General features: G+C 40.5%; 4 protein-coding genes across 4 annotated transcripts; 2 read left to right on the top strand and 2 right to left on the bottom strand.

The window, feature by feature from the left end:
• The first annotated feature begins 1256 nt into the window (after nt 1-1256).
• LOC112043647 (trafficking protein particle complex subunit 4) lies at nt 1257-3423 on the top strand. Its single transcript, XM_024079158.2, has 4 exons — nt 1257-1536; nt 1839-1930; nt 2198-2384; nt 2671-3423. Exons 1-4 carry the CDS (start codon nt 1362-1364, stop codon nt 2868-2870), a joined length of 654 nt encoding a protein of 217 aa, XP_023934926.1. The 5' UTR covers nt 1257-1361; the 3' UTR covers nt 2871-3423.
• Nucleotides 3424-3775: 352 nt separating this feature from the next.
• On the bottom strand, nt 3776-16957 carry LOC112043670 (WD repeat-containing protein 26). The gene is made up of 11 exons (XM_024079185.2): nt 16094-16957; nt 13755-13926; nt 13175-13405; nt 12812-13000; nt 12484-12617; nt 12017-12134; nt 11811-11939; nt 11515-11648; nt 10857-10957; nt 9428-9543; nt 3776-7979 (listed from the first exon to the last, which is right to left on the bottom strand). Exons 1-11 carry the CDS (start codon nt 16234-16236, stop codon nt 7815-7817), a joined length of 1632 nt encoding a protein of 543 aa, XP_023934953.1. The 5' UTR covers nt 16237-16957; the 3' UTR covers nt 3776-7814.
• Nucleotides 16958-19171: 2214 nt separating this feature from the next.
• On the top strand, nt 19172-22313 carry LOC112043672 (out at first protein). Its single transcript, XM_024079186.2, has 6 exons — nt 19172-19385; nt 19458-19571; nt 20163-20297; nt 21198-21378; nt 21632-21774; nt 21964-22313. Exons 1-6 carry the CDS (start codon nt 19296-19298, stop codon nt 22114-22116), a joined length of 816 nt encoding a protein of 271 aa, XP_023934954.2. The 5' UTR covers nt 19172-19295; the 3' UTR covers nt 22117-22313.
• Nucleotides 22298-23140, bottom strand: LOC112043673 (28S ribosomal protein S21, mitochondrial). The gene is made up of 2 exons (XM_024079187.2): nt 22860-23140; nt 22298-22692 (listed from the first exon to the last, which is right to left on the bottom strand). The coding sequence occupies exons 1-2, from the start codon at nt 23031-23033 to the stop codon at nt 22576-22578; spliced, it is 291 nt and encodes a 96-aa protein (XP_023934955.1). The 5' UTR covers nt 23034-23140; the 3' UTR covers nt 22298-22575.
• Between the last annotated feature and the right edge of the window lie 38 nt (nt 23141-23178).

The following is a 23178-nucleotide window of genomic DNA, read 5'->3' as shown; positions in this document are numbered from 1 at the left end:
GCCTAACTAACCACGCGACTACGACGAGAAACAAAGCTCGTCGTTTGGCTCAACACATAACCTACGGCCCCTATGATGTGAAACCGAATAGGTTGACCTTTCCACTAAAAGGGCAGTTTGTTTTAAGTTTCACGCTCATTTGATAGTTATGCTGCGTCTATTTAACCGCAATCTGATAAGTATTGCATGTTCGTCTGCCCGCTACACACGCAGTCTGCAATAATATCATATGTATGTTAATGCTGTGGTCGCAGATAGGAAAACCCAGCGATGAAGGTAACATTTTAAGTTCGTTTTTTTTATAGTAACAAAAGCAGTATAAAATTCGTACACTTATTTAAAATCTCCTCAGACCAAATACAAATGGACTTGTACCGCACCCAAAAGCGATGGTCCATTTTAGGTCCACTCTGGTACCCCATATCATTAAAATTTAAAAAATACAAGGATTTTATTAAAATTCATTTTATAAATATTGATGATTTCATTGAAAGTGCTCAATTTCATTATTAGCTTCTTTTTTTTGAGAAAATTGGTGGTGGAAAAATTGGGACATGGAAATCCGATTGTATATTATATTGAAATAAAAATAAACATTTTTTTTTATCTAGATGAACAACATTTAAACTTGTCTGTTATGATAGAAATAATTTCTGGCATAAAATTCTTTATTCTAGTTAATTTCATGACCTTCGGGTCGATCGTCGATCCCTTTCGGGTCGGTCGACCTTTTTTAAATGATTATGATGTTAAATGAGGTATTGTTTTTATTACAAAGATGAACATGTTATCATTTGTAACTGAATTTTAAATACTTACAAAATGATACGTGACTTCATCTTTTAGTAATTAAACTAGAAGTAGTTGCCCGATTTTTATGCCATTAAACTATACAAATTTTAGGGAACTCTTTACACGATGAAAACTATTACAACAACCTCGATTCGACAGAAAGAGTTTTTAAAAACGCGTTAGATCGTTGTTATACTTTGACAGAGATAATGCATAGCGAGACAGGTTCCTATCCTATATAATTTGTCTGAGAAAATCTCTAAATATGAATATATTAATAGAAATCGTAGACAAACAATGTCTATAAAGTAAGAAAAGAAAAAGATGTTCATATTTTTTGCATATTTTGTTTAATAATATTTTACGCTTGTAATAAATTATATTCAGCTAAGGACATGACAATATTTTTTTCTGAACGAGCTAAAAATATAAATGTCACTGTCACAAAGACATTGATATTTGACAACTAAAGAAATTATAAAAGAAAGAAGCGAGAATTATGCTGGTTGGGGAGTTGATGTTCTAATTTTTACATTAAAAGTAGAAAACTTTTTCAAATAACTAAAGATATGGTAATTTATGGAATATACATAGTGAGCAAGTCAGGAGGGCTCATTTACAACTATGACCACAACATCCCGCGGGTGGAAACTGAGAAAACTTTTGGTTTCCCTTTAGATATCAAACTGGAATATGAAAACAAAAAAGTTGTCGTAGTTTTTGGACAAAGAGATGGAATTAACGGTGAGGAGCCACCGCCAGACATTTATATTTGCTTTTTATTAGTATTTTAAAATACACTTCAAAGAAATCTTTTCCAGGTTCAGTGTTAATGATTATGCGTTTCATGTGAAGTAATTCGTCGTATCTCTCGAAGTTTAACTGATTAGTAGCCTTTGTTTTAATTTTAAAGGATTTATTTGGTGTGATTTTTACATACCTAACTAATTTTACATATTAGCCGACAGACAATTAGTACCTATGCTAATATTTTGTAAATGTAATAATAATTCATTGTTAAATTTGTTTTGTAATTCATATTGCAGTTGGTCATGTTCTACTCTCTGTAAACGGCTCACCAGTCAATGGTCGCACTACAGAAGATGGGAGAGATGTATTTGATATAATAGGAGTCAAGGTATAATTGTATTGTTAAAACTTGTAAATGTTATTAGATTAGTAGATAATGCTAGACACAGGCAGGCTGGAGTTTACTACCTCTATGTCACACTCAAATTTTGGTTTTCACTGCTATTTTAATATAATGCAATAATATTTTAATTTTGTATCATGATAGCAATTGTTTCTTAAATATTTATAATAATATGGTGATATTAGAGCTTAAGCTCTTTAGATGTTTTTTGTTTAAAATTGTATATGTAATAAAACGATTTTTTTTCCATAGGACAGTTACCCTCTAAGCCTAAAGTTTGGTCGCCAGAGAGCTACAACCAATGAGAAGATAGTGCTGGCCAGCATGTTCTACCCCCTGTTTGCCCTGGCCAGCCAGCTGAGCCCTGTGCCCAAGTGCTCCGGCATCGACACACTCACTGCCGACACCTTCAAACTCTCGTGCTTCCAGACTCTCACTGGTAAGGCTTGTTAATGCTCTCACAGGATCTTGAGATATACTGAAATATTTGAGTTAAGATTCCTGGAAATCTAAAATTTGTTATTTTACAACTAGTCTCATGGAAGCTTTAGTCATGAGTAAGTTATCTGAACAGTCTCTTAGCTCTTCTAAAAATTGGTTCTAATGAAACATATTGAAACTTTGAAGAATATTACTCAAACAACTATAAAATATACATAATTATAAAAAGAGAATTTATCTGTTCTCTAAAAGTGGTTGAATACTAAAGCTTTGTGTAATTTCAGGTGTGAAGTTCATAGTGGTGACGGATCCCAACATGCAGGGCTCGGATGTTGTCCTGAAAAGGATCTATGAGCTGTACTCAGACTATGCTCTCAAGAACCCCTTCTACTCCCTGGAGATGCCCATCCGCTGTGAGCTGTTTGACACCTCCCTGCACACACTGCTGGAGCTTGTGGAGAAGTCGGGGACTGCCAACTTATAGTTGGTACCAAGTTGTAGTCAAAGCTTTTGCTATATTCCTATGACACACTATGTAATATAGTCATATACTATAGTGCCTGAAATCTTTATTATATGCGGCTTAAGTGTCTGTCGCAGATAACTGATATGTTGCTTGCATAACTGTACTAGTCAGTGGGGTGAATAGTTACAGCATTTGAAAGTTGATTGGATGTTCGTTACTCTTTCACCCAAAGATTACTGAACCGATTTGCCTTAAATTTGGAATGGAGATAGATTAACATATAGACGTGTGAAAAACTAAATTTCATGCAGAGAAAGACTCAGGCATCCACTAGTATTTTATAACAAATGAATAAGCACAGTTTAGAATATATCAGGCAACTTATACCTACTGAAATGTTTTGATAATAATAATAATAAATAATAATTAGTTATCCAGACAACTGAAAAATCAACTCTTGGCAAAATTAGTCCATACTGAAATTTTGCAATAGAATGTAAATATTATTATTAGTTTAGAAAATAAGTTATATCATTTTACTTTTATTATTAAAGTTATTTATGTTGTCTAAGTTTGCAGTTTCATTACTTTTCAGTCATTTATAAAACATAAAAATTACAAAACAAGATTGCAGATTATATTTTCAAAGCCGATTTAATTTCTATATAAGTTTTATGATTTATGAGTTTTATGATTGTAAATCTTTGTGGATACTCTATGAATGCTGCCTTGTAGTAAACATTACGCCGTCGGTGTATGGTCAGACAACAAGGCTGTGCATTCTTCAACATCAATTTGATGAGCCGGTACATTTTTGGTAACGAAGAAATCAAATAAATCCGGCAAACTTTTTTGGATCAAAATATGTGGGAATGTTTAAGGTCTTTCCTGGCGTGAAATTTGAAGTAAAATGAAACACAAAGTATGATAAACAATTTATTGATATATAATCATTATCTATATATAACAATCGCGCTTCCTCGTCACCTCTATGTCTACCTATCTTAATATTATTATTTATTTATACTCTATGTATAAGGCGTGCTCTATTCATTTGGGACCAACGCGGAGAAAACTCAAACCATAATATTGTGCAAAAATCGTCGTTTTTATATTGTCATAGTTTTTGTTTTTCACAAAAATACAAATTCCAAACGTAACTGTATAAAACTCAATTCGTAACATTTATATTCGCACTTCACTCGTAATAACGAGTTGCGCTCTCGTCTCTGGAACTCCAAAACAATTCGAACTCTCTCTCTGCTCTCCGCCGGCCCAAACGAACAGAGCTCGCGCATATCGATCCCTCTTTGTACTTCTACACACGCAACACTCGCACAACTACTGCCTGATATTTGGTACAAGGTGAACTCCGGGACGCCGCTTCAACACTTCTGTGCAGCCAACAGCCAAACCATTACGAACACAACGAGTCGCAGCACAGTCACCCCCGCGCCGTCGACATCTATACCTTTGCTTCAATAGAGTAGGTACCCTACTCATGGCCGCTTGTATGTCGGAGTCTTGTAAAAGTTATGGTACTGAAGCCGGTTCTACGCGGCCGTTACATCTACCGCCTATAAATATATAATACATATTCGTTAAGTGTACAGTGTACGATAAAGACAGTTAATTTCATGATAAAGTATTCTAGAATCACAGGTCATAAATTCGGTAAATAGACAAGTTTTATATAAGACAAGAATATTCAAGATGGTAATAGACAAATGGACAAGTTTTAGAGGTTTCCTATTGCTCCACAATCATTTTTACACTTCAAAAATAGTATCTTGTGAAAATAAACTAAATATTTGTGAATATTACATGAGCTAAAACATTGACAATCGCAGCGACACCTGAAAGTAGTGACGTCACAACAATATTCGCACGACGCGGTCACGAAATGCGTATTACACGCAGGCAGTCTATAAGGTAGGCGTTATCGTCGCTATCCATATGATGTGATCAAGATCACATGTACTTAGCCAAATTCGACTTGCACCTCCCGACTGCGGCGATTAATTCTGATAGCACCATTGACAATTAGTCGCTGCGACGTAATGTCATAGCCCAATACATCAGCAAATCCCGGAGTCCATGAAGAGCGAGCACGTCGTCTCACTCGGGCGGTAACCGCGGCATCAGTATAACATCAGCTCTGTTAAGCACTCTTGTGATTTATTTGAAAAAGAAAAACATAATTCTATAAAACATCACACATCGTTTTTCAGAAGCGCAGTCAGACGCAGGCGTTTGGTGAACGTACACGCGTGAAAATATATACGTAATTACGTACACTCGAGTCGTGAGCCGCGCAAGCGCACGCCGGTACGCAGGGGACGCAGAGGCGCACCTCCTACGTTTCCTACACTATGTATTATAGTTAAAAGTTCAAAATAACAATAAGAACCCTTCAGTTCCAATGGTTGAGAGAAATGACAAATATATATGTATTTTTAAACAAGTTTAATTTGCCATCATAGATGTCATATCATATCAATCATAAATGTAAAATAATTTTACACACAACTCATTACTATTTTATATCGTTGTTACGCTTGTATAGTTCCAAGTTACGAACGGTCAAGTGATCTTTCAATGTCCTACGAACAAGTCAGTTACAGCCTTCTCGGTGAATAATATCCACATCAATCTTTAAATCATATTTGCTTATGTAGTGAGAGATAAAACTCTTTAATAGCTATGTATGTTACGAGTTGAGCACGCTATAATCAGCATTCTCCGGCTATGTTGTCTGTAAATCAAAGTCCAATTTTGAATTTACTTCGGTTTAAGGTTTAGCACATCTCAGAAAAGTCGTGCTGTCTCTGTCTGTCCTGTTTTCAACGACATATATCATTAGGTAAAGCCGTTAAAATTGAAGCGATACCAGGATATATATTCACTTGACCGCCACTCGTGCGCCCTCAGCTATAAGTTAGTATGAGTAGGCACAATTACAAGTATAGCCAATGATCACTAGCGCTAGCAGATCGGTACAAAAATATACGCTATAATGAGAACTTACTTTAGATATATTAGTCTTAAACCACTATCATTTAACTCGTATAGTCCGGCGCCAGGGGGAGGCGACGTTTTCCGTGCTAACTTATGCATTAACAATTTAAATTCAACCGAAAATACCCTACGAGATAACCTATTCGAGGATCCACCTCATGTACCTATGCGATTTTTGTCAAAATTTAGACCATTTTCAATTTTGGTCATCGCCATCCGGGCGACCATGTAAAGACCTGGCAGGACGGAGTCAGATAGTGGAAATTCACTATCACGACGTCATCATTTTGGGACCCTAGGATCCCTAGTTAAATAATTACAAATAGATCTAACACTAACAAGTATTTTTTATAATTTTCCCGAAGCGCAACAAAAGCATGCCAACCACCGCGACATGCACAAACTGGCATATAGACAAACAGCGCACTTAACCGCTTCCTTATACGGGCAACAACTCGGCGTGCGCCATTCTTACAGTGCGCGGCGCCGCTGACGGTACCCGAGCGTGCCAGTTAGTGTTGCGTACACGGTTGCATGACAAACAAACGTACCAATCCTATCTAATGATAATAATGAATGTCCATCTCAAAGTCAGTTCTTCAATAACGATAATCACAAAGCTTAACCTAAACCTTAGTGCCCCCCCCCCCCCTCCCCCCGCGCTTATCTAGAATTGATACAAATGTGTCTCACGTACTGATCGCCGCAAGTAGCATACTTTATAGATGAGTAAAGTTAAGCTAGTGTATTTTTAGCCCCCGACGCAAAAAGAGGGGTGTTATAAGTTTGACGTGTCTGTCTGTGGCACCATAGCTCCTGAACGAATGAAGAGATTTCAGTTTCGTTTTTTTTTGTATCAAAGATGACTTACGGGCGAGTGTTTTTAGACATGTTTCATGAAAATCGGTTGAGCTGGTTCAAATTTGAGGGGGGTGAAAGTGGTGAAGAACAACCGAATGTCTGCAAGTATACTAGAGTGTGGTTTCAAATGAAAGCGCACTGAAAGAGAATATTGACGACTCGGTCGTGAGTGTACTTAATAATTTCATGACATTCGGGGGTTTTTCATAAATTTCAATTTTATGTTATCGTCTATAGAATACCACTCATTTTACTTTTTGCAGCTTGCAGCCAGCGAACACGCACAGAATTTGGCAATATCACTTGATACGGAGATAACTCCGTGTAATATGGGAATCCAATAAAACATCCAACATAATTTTGAAACTATAAATAGCCAGATCTCTTTCTTTGTATATAGTCATTTATCTGTGGTATTGTATGGTCATTATTACTTATACATATTGCTCAATTTACGCTCAAATGTTTTATCGCCTTTTAATCATACACAATGCTCGGTAGTATTTTCAGTAATAATTTCTCAAAAAAATCATATTGAGATGTCGAAGTAATTATAATTTACAAGTTTTTATTATTGCACTTTCGAATGGCACTTCGCATTGCACACGTCTCGTATTAAATACATCAAACGTACAAGTAAATAAACCAAATATTGTTTCTCATCTCAGATCATAATTGCAAAATTTGACAGATTGTTTTACGAAATATATAAAAAAAATGTCTGATATACGTAATAGTACATTATTATGCATGTTTATATAGATGTTCAACTTTATTTGGGTTTAAATTTATTTAGTTTCGTGACGACATTTCATATGTAATACATGGGTCTATTGATATTTTCCAATGCTAAATGCATATTTTTCAAAATGCGTCAAACGGTGGCACAATCGAGTTCGGCCAATTTGATCTCGAAACTGTTCGCAAACAACAGCAACGCTCCTCAACACACTCCACCTGGAGTGTTCGAGTAACACACGGTACGATCACACAGCTAATATGTTAGTATGCATATTCGATTGCCCAAAATTCATGGAACAGCGAACGCTCGGGGACCCCTGAAGTCTCTCAAGGGGTCTCGCACTAGGAGTAGTGCGTGCGCGGCCCCCACAGGCGCAGCGAGTAGTCGTCGGAGGCCGACACCAGCACGTCGGGGTGCGCGGGGTTCCACGCCACCGCGTTGACGCAGCGCGTGTGCCCCGACACCACCGCGATGGGCTCCTCGCCGCCGATGTGCCAGATGTACACCTGCCGGCACACCTCACTGTATAGTCTGCCAAGTTCGTTGTTGACAACCCCGTGATATGCGGGCGACGGGGGGAAGGACTGCGCGGGTGTGAAATCGTGCGGGTAAGCAAGGTGCATCAGTCGGTTTTTCATTCATCGCTACATGCGCCCGGCCCGCGCGGACCATCGGGAGTGTTACGAACGAAGTTGCTAAGCTATAGGTCATTAGAGGTCAGACTCGCGAAGCCAAAGTAACAATTCAACTCGACAGTATTCGAAAAAGTATCGTCACTTAGGCAGGCCGATTTTATACCCCAAATATATAGCCTGGTATAGGATAAAGAACCATGATAGCCCGGTGGATATGACCTCTGCCTCCAATTCCAAAGGGTGTGGGTTCGAATCCGTTCTGGGGCATGCACCTCCAACTTTTCAGTTATGTGCATTTAAAGAAATTAAATATCACGTGTCTCAAACGATGCAGGAGAAACATCGTGAGGAAACCTGCATACCAGAGAATTTTCTTAATTATCTACGTATGTGAAGTCTACCAATCCGCATTGGGCCAACGTGGTGGACTATTCGCCTAACCCCTCTCATTCTGAGAAGACTCGTACTCAACAGTGAGCCGAAAATAGGTTGCTAATGATGATTACATAATGATGACAAGATAGCTACTATAAACCGGTGAGGAGTTTCCTTAGGTGTCCATCTCCATCACCAGACCCCTAATGACAACCACAACACATCTAGATGTATAGTGCTCATCAATACTAATTAATCAAGCCCAAACACAAGATAGCTGCCGTAAAATGTTGAAAAGTTCCCTGAACTGTCACTTGTCTCCATTACCAGACCCTAATGACAGTCACAACACATCTAGGTGTAAAGTTCTCATCGATACAAATTAATTAAGTCCAAACACAAGGTGACTATTGTAAATTGATGAGGAGTTCCTTCGTCTGTCCTTCGGCTTCATCATCAGACTGACACCAGATCTTCATTGAATTGTAGTGTGCTTTAAAATGTCTAATGAGAACATTAACAAATGCAGTAGTTGCCTCTATAATATTCGAAAATTCCCCTCGATTTCTTTAGGATCCCATCATAAGATCCTGACATAATTTTTATGGGACCAACTGGAAAGCATACATGCCCTTCCAAACAAAAAAAGAATTTTTCAAATCGGTTCAGGCGTCTTTGAGTAATCGGTGATCATACCAAAAAAGGATTCTGACGAATTGATATATTCCTCCTTTTTTTGAAATTGGTTAAAAATTGTCAGTTATAGAATTCTTAAGATAGATAATAATTGTAACTGTAATATTGTCTGAATAAAAGGCTTTTAATATAAAATAAATAATTATTATTATCTATCATAAGCAACACATTTCATATTAACCATTGCAACTGTCAAGTAGCCAATTGGCGAGGTTCAAAGAGTCGGTAACCGTCGCGGGCGCAGTTACCTTGTTGTCCTCGCTGCCGGAGGCGATGAAGTCCTGGTGCGCGCCGCCGAAGCACGCGTGGATGGTGAAGTGGCCCTGCGACAGCCCACGGAAGCGCCGCACCAGCGTGCGCGCTCCTGGAACATGCGCACAGCGAATTGAGGGCTAGGGCTCCACTGGCCGAATAGTAGGGCACACACGAGAGTTTAAGCTTCATCACACTGTTTTGTGGCCGGAATTTTTTTAAATGTGCCAATATCCCAGAGGTGGACGCCCTGGTTGGCGACGTTGAGCAGCAGCAGCGTGTCTGCCGCGTCCAGCGTCATCGCCGTCACGTCATCAGATCCTATGGACAACGATGTCTGGGCGGAGCACGAGACACTCACGGATATCCCACAGGTGGACGCCCTGGTTGGCGACGTTGAGCAGCAGCAGCGTGTCTGCCGCGTCCAGCGTCATCGCCATCACGTCATCAGATCCTATGGACAACGATGTCTGGGCGGAGTACGAGACACTCACGGATATCCCACAGGTGGACGCCCTGGTTGGCGACGTTGAGCAGCAGCAGCGTGTCTGCCGCGTCCAGCGTCATCGCCGTCACGTCATCAGATCCTATGGACAACGATGTCTGGGCGGAGCACGAGACACTCACGGATATCCCACAGGTGGACGCCCTGGTTGGCGACGTTGAGCAGCAGCAGCGTGTCTGCCGCGTCCAGCGTCATCGCCGTCACGTCATCAGATCCTATGGACAACGATGTCTGGGCGGAGCACGAGACACTCACGGATATCCCACAGGTGGACGCCCTGGTTGGCGACGTTGAGCAGCAGCAGCGTGTCTGCCGCGTCCAGCGTCATCGCCGTCACGTCATCAGATCCTATGGACAACGATGTCTGGGCGGAGCACGAGACACTCACGGATATCCCACAGGTGGACGCCCTGGTTGGCGACGTTGAGCAGCAGCAGCGTGTCTGCCGCGTCCAGCGTCATCGCCGTCACGTCATCAGATCCTATGGACAACGATGTCTGGGCGGAGCACGAGACACTCACGGATATCCCACAGGTGGACGCTCTGGTTGGCGACGTTGAGCAGCAGCAGCGTGTCTGCCGCGTCCAGCGTCATCGCCGTCACGTCATCAGATCCTATGGACAACGATGTCTGGGCGGAGCACGAGACACTCACGGATATCCCACAGGTGGACGCTCTGGTTGGCGACGTTGAGCAGCAGCAGCGTGTCTGCCGCGTCCAGCGTCATCGCCGTCACGTCATCAGATCCTATGGACAACGATGTCTGGGCGGAGCACGAGACACTCACGGATATCCCACAGGTGGACGCCCTGGTTGGCGACGTTGAGCAGCAGCAGCGTGTCTGCCGCGTCCAGCGTCATCGCCGTCACGTCATCAGATCCTATGGACAACGATGTCTGGGCGGAGCACGAGACACTCACGGATATCCCACAGGTGGACGCCCTGGTTGGCGACGTTGAGCAGCAGCAGCGTGTCTGCCGCGTTCAGTGTCATCGCCATCACGGCATGCTCCTCTTGTATTCTGGAACATTCACAAACATTTAACTCACTACCACCTTGTGTACTGTGACTACACCTTGTGTACTTCTACACAAAACAAGTAAATGGGATCTAAGAGGAAATCATCATTTGTGTATATTAATATCGGTTCGCGCTTGACTACGATCACGTCTGATGGCAAACAAGGAGCTGAGGTCTCAGTTAAAAAAAAGTTTAGAAAATGGCCTATTGTTGCTTACTCTGAACATGTTCAGAAGGGTACGCCACATTTTTGTTGTGCAAATTAGAAATATAGAAACAAAACGTTTTGTGCGATTGCGAATTGCCCGAACATCTACCATGTAAGGGCGCCATCATTTCCGGCGTCTTGCTGGTAAGTGGTAGAAAGTGGAAGAAGGAACAAGGTCAGTTCTGTTCTTGAGTTCCACTCGCACACTCTGTAGCACACTCGCATACGAAACTGCGACGTGACACAGCCGCAAAGTTTTCAACTTCATCAGATTCATTGGAGCGAACTGTCGAGTGCAATCGTTTACACAAAATTAGCTGCCATTACAGTACGAGTCAGGTTGTACGCACAGGTTGCGGTCGGTGAGGTCGGAGAAGTCATACGCGCGCACGCGGTGGTGAGTGTCGGCCGCCAGCACCTTGCCGTCCGCGCGACACGCCAGCGCGTTGACGCGCACGCCATCCCAGTTGTTGATGAGTGTTCCCTGCAATTGGCGACAGCAGTAGTGACTAGGAGACAGGACAGGTGAAATACGGAGATAAAATATAACCTATGTTACTGCCTAATCACGTAGCTTTCTACTAGTTTTGATGTGCAGCAAGCTCATGACGTTTAGCACGCTCTGCAACAAACTGCGGTGACTCACGTCCAGCGCGCAGTGGTAGAACTGCCCGCGCGCTCCGCCGCACACGAACTTGTCGGACGAGTCGTGCCACGCCACGGCCGTCAGCGAGTCCTCCTGCGAGTGAGTCATCTTGAGGTGCAGCTGCTCCGTCTGCGGACACGACAGGCGTTAGCTCGCCACCAACAGTACGCACGGACAGAAGGAGAACAGCAGCAGAAAGCGTTCACCTCCATGTTCCAGATCCAGAGGTCGGGGCAGTCTTCGGGCCCGGCGGCGATGAGGTAGCGGCCGTCGGGGCTCCACGACAAGTACGACACGCCGTACGAGTGGCCGTCCAGCGACTTTCTGTTAACGGAAATTACATCTGTGACATCGATGGTCGTTGCCGGAAATCTTAGTGAGCGACGAAGATATAACTATTTGTTAGTGGTTACTTGTTCCGTATTATAGATAGCTCTTGTATATGTCACCGTCAAATTGCAAATACCGTTAGTTTATAATATATAGCTTCCGAGATTGTGAACTGTCGATAGATTGTGAACTCCTTACATACTTCTGAGAACCGGAACATGAGTGACTCAGAAAACAATGGTTAGGTTAGGTATTTTTTTATTTTTATTTGTAAAATAAAAAATTAAAACATCCCTTACAATCTACTGAATAAATTTTTTGTCAACATTTAAACAAAAAGTACCTGAACGACAGCCTCTTCGCGGAGGGGTCGAAGTCCCATATCATGACGGTGTTGTCTTTCGAGCCCGAGGCCAGCTTGGCGCCGTCCGGCGACCACTTGCAGTACCAGACCTCGTCGCAGTGCTCGTTGAGTACCTGCCGACCGCACGTCTTAGCATCGCTTTTGCTTTTGTGCTGTGTGTAGCCTAAGTCAAACACTGACACGAAGAGTCACAAGGGCATTAGCATTCAAATAGAATATAATGTGAACGATCACAATAAAATTGTGGTGTCAGTTATCAGTTATGGTGGACAACACTACGACAGTCGGCTCAGTCGGCTCGCGTTACCTGCAGCGAGTGTATGGGGAAGTGGTCGGGCGAGCAGTGGTGGTCGGCCAGCAGCGAGAAGGGGATCTGGTCGACGGCGGCGGGCGGCGCCACGTGGAAGCGGCAGCGCGCGGTCTGCTGCGCCGCCGCCTGCGCCAGCAGCGCGAGCAGCCGCCCCGGCGCCATCATCAGCGCGGGCGGCAGCACCGCCTGCGGACCCAACAGTTGGAGCCTCAGCTACTGGGATTTACACGGCGAGATTTTTGCTCATAACAGCGAGTTCAGTATATGTATTTACATAAATTAATGACAATACAAGTGGTGTTTAGTATATGTCGACTTCTATGGCACGGCACCGATGTAGGGATGTGAAGGGATGCTCACCTGCACCCTGGCCAGCACCTGCGCGCGCGCGGGCGCGCCGCCGGGCCAGTGCGCGCGCGCGCGCAGCTCGGCCGCGTCGGCGCACATCATGAGCGCGGACAGGCGGTGCACGCGCGGCGTGTCGTGCTGCAGCGGCGTCAGCTCGTTGCGCAGCACGTGCAGCGCGTCCAGCACGCGGCCCGCCTCCAGGTGCTCCAGGTACTTTTGCTCCAGTACCACGAACTTCATTTCCTGCAAGTCAGGTCCGTTTTGCTCAAATCGATACGTGATGATGGATAAAGATGGCGGCAGCGCTCCGCCTCAATGTCTAGATTCATCAAGGGCGGTTTTTGCAAAAGGTCACCTTGCAAGGTCTGGTATAAATTATTTTTACTGAAGGTCATCGATCACTCTCCATGCGACTTCAGAGCAATGTTATTGGCTGAACAGCAATGAGCAATGATGAAGAGAGTACATAGTAGTTGTTGAGCTTCCGTGTCGTGCCGCCCGGTGCTCCAGGTGCAGCCCCGCCTGCTGCACCGGCGCCGAGTGCCGAGCTGCCTGCACGCGCAGCAGACGAGCGAGTGGGAATGCAACTCACGGCCAGGTGATGTGGGTCCACATGCGGCGAGTCGCGCAGCAGCTCGTGCAGCGCGCGCAGGTCGTGGTCGGCCTTGCCCCAGTCTCCCGCCAGCACGTGCTGCCGGAACGTGGCCGCCGCCGGGTGCTCCAGGTGCAGCCCCGACTCTTCCATCAGCACTGACGCGCTGCGCCTGAACAAACCGATCTCGATATGACTGGTACACTGAGCTTTGTCTTCATGTATAACTCATCAGCTATTGCTGGTGATCCTGGGCATTAGCTGGTGATCCTGGGCACAGTGACCCCAGTTCAATGAAAGGTGTGACCACACTACCAGAGCTTCAATTACCAGAGAGTCCTTCAAATTGGTTCAATAATTTTGAGAAGAAAATTTTGCTTTAAAATACTTACTAACAGAAAAATTTTATAAACATATCATATCTCTAAGACTAAAACCTTGACTTTGATATGATGATTGTTGTAAGGTTAAGTTTCAGTCATTTACCCAATTGTTTCAAGTTCATTCACCTACTGATTTGACTAGAAATAATGTTTATTTTTCAACTGGCTTTACCAGTCCTACTTCTGAGTTGAGCATATCAACAATGGAAATGACATGAACTCAAAATCATAAACTACTACTCCTTAAAAATCTATTTAAATTATAAGAATTATTGTTTTATAAACATTTGGAATCCATTGTTTTAAACTTTATACTCAATTTATTTTTATCTCAAAGCCTAGGCCTTAGACATAATAAAAAGGCAGACTGTATCACACTGTCAAACTAAAGCACCCTAATGTTGATATTAATGGCACTTGGTCTGCGGAGAATAGTGTGTGTATGTTTGAGAATAGGACCAAATACGGAAGCCTCTCTTTGTAGTTCAGATGGTGTCTGCCTATTTATTATGTCTATGACATAGACACACGAAAACAAATGAATGAAGGATGGTTATTATTTTAAATAAAGAGGATTATGTTAATTTTCATTAATGTCCACTTTTTATTAAATAGTTAATGATCATTTTGAAAATAATAATTATTGTAAATTAATAGATTTTAAATAAAAGTACCCTCTATTTAAACATTCACAGAATGTACAGACTATATCACAAACACCTGAAAATATAGTCATTAAAAAAATACAGCAACACACAGCATTTGAATAGAAAATATCCTTCTATGTATTCTTTGTGGCAAATTATTATTATTAATAATTATAAAATATGAGTGAAATAAATTCGTGTTTTTGTGGGGCACAGCCAGTTTATTATTTAAAAAATTAAATTTATTGTATAATATTAAATTATGAATGTATACCAGAATACCAAACTAAAGACATGCTTTAACTGATAAGTGTTAGGTAGGTAATGTATTCAACAGTGAGCTGTATAAGCACTTCGCATTATTCAAATGTAATGCACTAGGGTGGCAAGGTGATTGGTACGTAACAACATCAGCGTGACAGTTGTGGCACTTTCACAACACTACGTGCAATGTCACAACACAATCACTACACACATGTCCGTTATCACTGAACACCATCTGTAACAGACTTCTTGCACTACTACTTCTTGTTGTATTCATTATTACTTAAGTATAATCTTTTCATTTATTTACATTTTACCTAATGATGTTGCTATAAAACATATTACTTTTAAAGTAAAACACTACAAAAAGATTCTAAAAATAATCTGCTTCTCTGCTAGCTGAGCTATTATTTACCCTAGCAAACAGTGGTCAGGGCTTCAGAGTGAGGAACATCAAGACAACATGGGCCTATAAAGTTTAATGTTATGCACAAATGTAATGGTAGTAAATAAAACACAGATAGACAAGCTCGTCCATACCTACGTGTACATCAATAGGAGGAAAACAATATTAATATACTATTTGTTAAATTTATAAAGGCAATTTTTTCTATTTACATATCCACTAACTAGAGGTCTTAGGTCTGGCATTCATTGATTTCTGGGACTAAAGTTTTATCTCAAAATTAAAAGGATTATAATGTACCAAGGATTGAAACAATGAGTACATTGTAATACTAATGTAGTAGAAGGGCATCCTGAAGGGCAATTGGTCATGGATGACAGTATTGTTTGAAAAAGGTTTCCATTTAACACAAAGGCCAAACACTTTGACAATGTTTACTTTTAATGTATCAGCTGATTGTCCAGGCACTCCTACACTCCTGATCTGTCAGTGTGAGGTCCTGCATTATGTAATTACACAAAGCAGTTCTAATTACAACTACATCTCATGGATTCACCAGCACATCAGGTTATGGATGGAACAGTAAAAAGCCCTTTCAGCCACAGAGCGAAAGGGCCTGGTGAGTGGAGCGGTACTCACTCGAGGCCTGCCGAGAGCAGGTGCTGCCCGATGAGGCGCACGATCTCCTGCTCGGCCGGGCTCAAGAGGCGCGCGGGCGGCGAGTCGCCGTTGCGCGCCGCGTCGCCGTTGAGGTGCGCGCCGTTGGCGCACGGCTGGTGCATGGCGCTGGGCGGCGACAGCCTGCGGGTCCGCTTGCGCGGCGGCCGGGGGCCCTCGTCGCCTGAGTCACTGGAGGCCAGGCTGCCCCGCTCCGCTGCGCGGCGAGCACGCGCGCCTCCGGTCACGATCCGCGCCGCATCGGCCGAGTCGCGGCGTGACGTCACGCCCGCTGCCCTGCGCCCCGCGCGCGACACCACAGCGAGGACCGCGAGCTCAATGCACCATCTCCCTATCTCCCTTTGTTCGCGCCTCTGCCGTTCTCGATTGTTCTTACGATCGCAATCCTTTGTCTCGATCGAAGCTCGTCGCGGCGACGTCGAGCTAGAACACTGCACGGGACGCAAGGCTGCCTATCGCTACTCGAAGCGTACACAAAAATCAGCTGAAAATGAAACGACAGCTGTCTAATGCTACGATATTCAACATCGCCCTTGTTTCGTTTCGTGTGTCGCTACTCGGTGCTCGGTCGGCTGCGCATCGGCTTGACTCGTGTGCAATGTAATGACCTCAAAATATAAACATTGAAGCAGGCTAAACTGTACCTTAGTGCCACACATTAAAATACATAATGCTTTACGATATTATACAATGCAATTAAATGTTGAAATCTCAGGTTGAGAAATACAACTATTTGTTGGTGTTGGTGTTATGTTATTGACTCGAAGTATAAGTGTATTATCTATGGACTCGAAGTTCGAACTCGACACTCGAGATCGAGAGAAATATTTTTAGTATTTGCGCTTGCACTTGACAATCTCGACACTACCCTTCTTTTGTATCTATTATTAATCTGTGCCCGTATCAGACTAAATAAATACCAATAAATACTATGACTACTGAGTAGTGACTAGTGACTACCAGTAGCAGTCTACCACCACTAAAACCGTTTGTGTGGTTTGGTTTGTGACCAAATAAAAAAATCCAAATAAAATAAATAATCCAAGTAAGTTCCTTGACTTACTTGATTGATTGTGATTTGTGACCACAGATTAATTGAAATTTGATTGTGACTTTGAACAACCTTATCATCTATTTAATCTGTGCACCAAAACAATGACCCCAATGACGAAGGAAAGTACAAAGACCTTAGTTATAAGTATAAGGTCTTTGGGAAAGTAAACAAGTTAATGTTACCACCACAAACAGTTAAAAAATAACTCTTTGCTTTGACCTTTGACCCCTTTGACACATAATGTATCTAAGGTTTTGACAATAAAATAATGGTATGAAATAAGCGATGTTGCCAACAGTTGTAGTAGCTTACCACTAGAGTCAACTTTTAAGACCACCAGAGAACCACTAACAAAAAATTAACTTAAAATCGCCGAATTTTCCACTAAAAAAATGTTGTTTTACGAAATAAAATAAGTAAGTGTCCTTTACTAGCATGTCATTAAAATTAACAATCCGCTTATCAACATACCTACCATTCGTAGGTAAATTAACATTAGTAGATGAATCAACATATAATACAAAATATAAAATTATAACAGCTATGTACTTTAAATTAATTCATCTTCAGAAGAATCATTGCACCATTATCGACAAGATCTGATTTATATGATTCTTTATTGCTGATTTGTTATACAACGCTTATTGGTACATCATAATTATTGCAAAATTTTCCTTTCAACCTCAAACCACAACAAATTCTTAATATAGCAGTTAAGAAGTTTAAATTCATTCGATTTAGCAGCTTGTTTTTTTATTTTATTCATACTACTTAATAGTCTCTCAACATCGGCATTGGAATTAGAAAAGTAATAGCAAAAGCAGATTTACACCAGCGAAAAACTGCGTAGTTTTAAAAACAAGTGGACTGGAAAATGTTGCAAGAGGAATCCCTGCTTATAAAGAAACAGCATCGTTCACCTACACAATAAAAGTTAACATCCTTGAAAAATAAGCACGTAAGACAAAGAATTAAAGAAAATATATGGAAATGTGTAAGTGGCTGAGTGATCGCATTTTTTGTCATCAAAATAGAAGTTTACCTTTCGCCACTAAATAGGGGATTATAACCACCACTTTTAGTGGAAAATCCACTAAGATGACAACACTGGAAAAACTAATTAACTACCACAGATGACAGAATACTCACTATTTAGTATCAAAGATCACATACTCCAAGGAGAAGAAGTGAATCTAAACACAACAATTTATTTGACGATTTCTTCGACCATTAATACCGGACCTGCGTCGCTAACCGTTACCTGTACCGTTACCCCTCTGGCAAAGATCAAGAATCAATGATCTAACGCGTTTATAAAAACTGTTGCTATAGATTTCATTGTTGTAATCGTTTTCGTAGTGTAAAGAGCTCCCTAAAAATGGCGATTTGTGTAGTTGAATGGCATACAAAACGGCCAGAAACTTGTAGTTTAGTAAAAGATGTAGTAACGTTTCATTTGTAAGTATTTCTACCACATCTTTATCAAAGTAATAAAAACATTTTCTAAAAAGAATCGATTCTTTTGACGGAACAGCAAAAAATCGATCAAGTAATGAATATTAGTATATATTCTGTGAATAGTATAAGCCAAGGAAGCCTTTCTTGTACTTTTAATTATATGATTTTAGTTTAGTTTGTACTTGACTAAAATCATATTACAAGTTCAAGAAAGGAAAGACTGACAATTATTTGACGAAAAAATGTTGTATAAGTGTAATGTGCATGTGTGCAAGCCGGTAGTGTTACACCGTGTACTGATTGTTATCGATACTCGATAATAACTACCGACTCTTAAATCTATGGCTAAAATACAAAATAAAAAAAAAACATACATACAGCCCAACGTAGAACCTCCTCCTTTTTGAAAAAAGGTAGTCTGTACGGCCTCTGTGGCACCAGCGAGCACTTTGACAGTTGCCAACCCCATTGTCAATGTCACTGTCAAATGTCATAGTCTTAATCACGTCGTAATCATAGTGTCAAATGTCAATTGTCAAAGAGAAAGATGGGATTGGGAATTGGGAGAAAATAAATTAGAAATCGTGTTTCGTTTCGTGATCAAAGGAATGAAATTATGTTTTATTATAAATTATGTGATATAAGCATAAAATGGCAATATTAGCATTAAAATGTATATTCTTGTTGTATATATTAATAGAACCGACGAATCTTCAACTTCTTATAAATGTGAAGAACCAGGCACGTAAACAAATCAAAGTTTTTAATTAAATTTTGTAGAGACTAATGAATAATTAGCTTTATTGATTGTAGGGCGGCGACGTCATGCAGGAGAACATAACGGGGAACGTCTCTGAAGACACGGTAACTCTGGAGTTCCTACGGCTGGATGGCGTTTTCATCTCGCAGCTAGTCGATTTTACGAACGTGAGTTCCACTAACTATTCACTTGTAAAACCACCTAATAGTTCTTTCAAATGGACGGCGTGTTAGCCTGACGGTTAAGAATTAGTGCGAGGTGGAACAGCTAAAAACCAGAAGAGACGATAGCCAAATACAATGCTCTATGTCATAAACAAAATGCAGGATGCTTTTTCATCTGAAAAGTTATACATTTATGTGTCTGGGAGACTTCAGAATCAATGAGAATGTTATCATTTGTTTACTTATTTAAACTAGAAGTTTTTCTTATAGACTACTTCATACTACTATAAGGCATTTCCAAAATATTGGCTGTCTCACCTTAATTTTATCAAGAAAAATTCTCATTGATTTAGTAATAACTTTGTTAATTTACAATGACTTACTTTGATTTTAACTTTTTGATCATATGTGAAAGTCATTTGATTTTATTGAGATCAAGTTCTTGCAACTGACAAAACCTCAGAGTTTACTAAAATACTATATAAAATACTTGGCATCCTACTTTATTGTATCAAAAATTGATTAACTGGAGTTTAAATGAATGTAATTTTCTTATCAGAGTTTGAGATAATACCAAGTTATGGTTTAATACAGGAAGTGGAAGCCATGAAGGTTGTGATACCGGGAGAAGAAGAGCTGGGTCAATCAGGACATCAAGTTCTGTGCTTCCTTACCCATGCTGCGCAGGCTGACTTCATTGCACCAGATGCTATGGCTAAGCTTAGACAGGTGAGTATCATCTTTTCATTGAATCTTCATAACTTTCATTTTAAGTTTGCTACTTTGCTTATTACCATAACCTTTTTTAAAGAGACGTGTCTATAGTAATAGTGTAAAAAGGTATAATTTGTGGTATTTTAGGGGATAATCTCTGAGCTTACAGAAGTAATTTTAATAATTCTTTTACAAAAAACCCACTTTACCTCTACCTCTAGTAAACCCTATTCAATCCTAGGTTCTGCACCTGACTTTGCTAATGGATACATATGAAAAACACTATAAAATCCCATAGATCGTGGCTATTTCAAGACCTAGACCAGACATTTTCCTTTTTTTTAAACAAACTAAGCATATAGTACTTGTTGAGCTCACTGTGCTGTGACTATAAATATTATGACCTAACAAATGAAATAACTAATAATGGCTATGTTAGTTAGTTTAGTTAGTTTGTTATAGTTTAGATAGTCTGTATGCCATAGAAGTAGGTGTGAGAGGATTACCAGCAAAATCTCTCTATAACTTGGCCTCTCTAGAACTCCAGCAAGTTCTATATTAGAATGGGTATCCAAATCTGCTCTAATAGGATCTTACCAAATTTGGCAACACAAGTGGAGGAGGGGAGTGTTGATCGATTGTCAAGGAATTCCTTAACTCTACATCCAGCTCACAAGTCCTGGACTTTGCACGGAGTTTTTCTCTCTACCACACGATGGACCCGGCACGTGCATGGTGAATCAATGGATTGCTAAGATATTCATCTCTAATAAAAAGAAACAATATACAGAATGAACAATATACAATGTTCTCATTGACTAAAGAAATTTTGACTTTGGCATTTTTATTATCACCTGCCATATCGAACTATTGCATGCCATACAAGATGATAAGTAAAAATGATTTATTTTTCAGAAAAACCCAGGAACAGTGAGAGTGGCGGAAGAGGACAAGGGTTGGCGGCAAACTACAGCCACAGCTTGGGCGGGCCGTGTCACTGGCCTACTGTCACCAGCTGCAGCGAGGCACTGTGCTGCTGCTAAAGACAGGGTGTACATTCGATCTGCTGATCTAACCCGTTGGTCACCAAGGGCTGGTATGATTCCATCTGAACGTCATTTCCATATCTAAACTAAAATTATTTACCATACCTGCAGTTCAGAGGGCACTTTCTAGATTGAAATGATATACACAGATGTTCAACAGTTTCATTGTTTCATAATAGCTAATTAGTACAAATATCAACTGAACTATATGAAATATTGTTTTTTAATTATTTTGCCTCTTCTATGGCAATCTATATAGTATAGAAGATTATATATATTATCTAAAAAAAATTTGTAATACAGGTGTGGAGCCATCATCATTCTCCTCTGAAGTGATAGCCTTCCCTCCTCAAGCTCTCACCTCAGACGTAGCTGAAGGCAGCCCAGCTGTGAGTGTGTGCGTAGCAGAGACTGATACATCCAAAGAATGCATTTGTCATTTAGAGGCAAGTCCATCCTAAATTCTATTCATTTAGTACAGAAACAACCTTAATATTTGAGATAAGTAAAATACACAATATACAATATTTACAGCTCATCACACATAGATTCACTGGATATGAAGATATTGGAAGTTTCCATATTATATAAATAGGGAACATGGTTATGTTGATGATATAAATGTATCCTTTCAGGTGTGTGTAAACTGGTATCCCTGTGGGCTGAAGTACTGCAAGGGCAAGCCACAAGGAGGCCTCAGCTACCGGTGTGGCATCAAGACTTGCCACCGCTGTTTCCGCTACCATTTCTATGTGCGGCGGAGGGATACGTGCCTCAACTACATGTGACCCCACGCTCGCCCACCAAACTGCCAGGGCTTCTTTCTGTGCCAAACTGTGCATCTAGTCACTTTCATCTTAGCTTTCTTACTTTTTTATGAGACAAAGACTTGGGACAATACTTTTTATTACTTGTATTTGTAAATATTTTGCTAGAATGATGTATTTAATAAACTAAGAATAAACAATGTTAATTATGTATTTAATTTATTTATTATTTACATTATACCATCTAAGAAACTAAACCAATAAATGTCTAAAACATAGGTCTATTTGCAAACTACTCAATATGAGATGTTGTTGAATTTCAAATGTTAAAACCAGTTAAATCTTCACATTTTATTTAGTTGGTAAGGTAAAAAGTAGCCTTGTGTGAATCCTACTATTTATAACAATAATTTGAATTTTTAGCAGTCTTGCTGCTTTTTCATATTTCTAAAAATTTTGCTATTTAATTAGTGTTATACTTTAATGGCACCCAGGAAATGGCTCATGGCGGTTTTTCCTAAGAACAAATTTAATTTTTCTTTCCATGTCTTCATTGTATATAGCTTTGCATTTTTCATGATTTATACGCCGTCTTGTCTGCAAATAAAACACATAGATTAGAGTCCAAATCACGTCAGCATTATTATGAATGAAAGTTGGGGATACCAACAACTTAATTCTTTTGACTTTTATTGTAAAATCATCGACGCATAACAGTTCAAGGGAGACCAAAGTGCGACTTAGTAAAAAAAAAAAGACAATACCTGAAAAGGTTTTTCGTAATATCTGGTGAGGCGAAACTGCTCCAAAATACCATCTTTACCAAGAACTCTGTTGATCAAACGACATGCATCTTCTACATTGTTGTTCTTAACAAATACAGTTCTAGCTATGAAGGATGGGTGTCTGTTACCCAATAACTTTAGTGTTAAAAACATTTCAACTGTTTAATGTATTATAATTTAGAAATTACCAAATTATAAATACTAAATAGTTATTTTTAGGTTTTAAAATTGTCAATAGTTAAAGTGTGACATTGACATTTGACAGTCAGTAGAAGAGTAAACATTAATTTTTATTGGC

This window comes from Bicyclus anynana, chromosome 9 (assembly GCF_947172395.1).
Source record: "Bicyclus anynana chromosome 9, ilBicAnyn1.1, whole genome shotgun sequence".
NCBI lineage: Eukaryota > Metazoa > Arthropoda > Insecta > Lepidoptera > Nymphalidae > Bicyclus > Bicyclus anynana.
The sequence above is the reverse complement of the archived record's forward strand: the minus strand, read 5'-3'. Positions and strand labels throughout refer to the sequence as shown.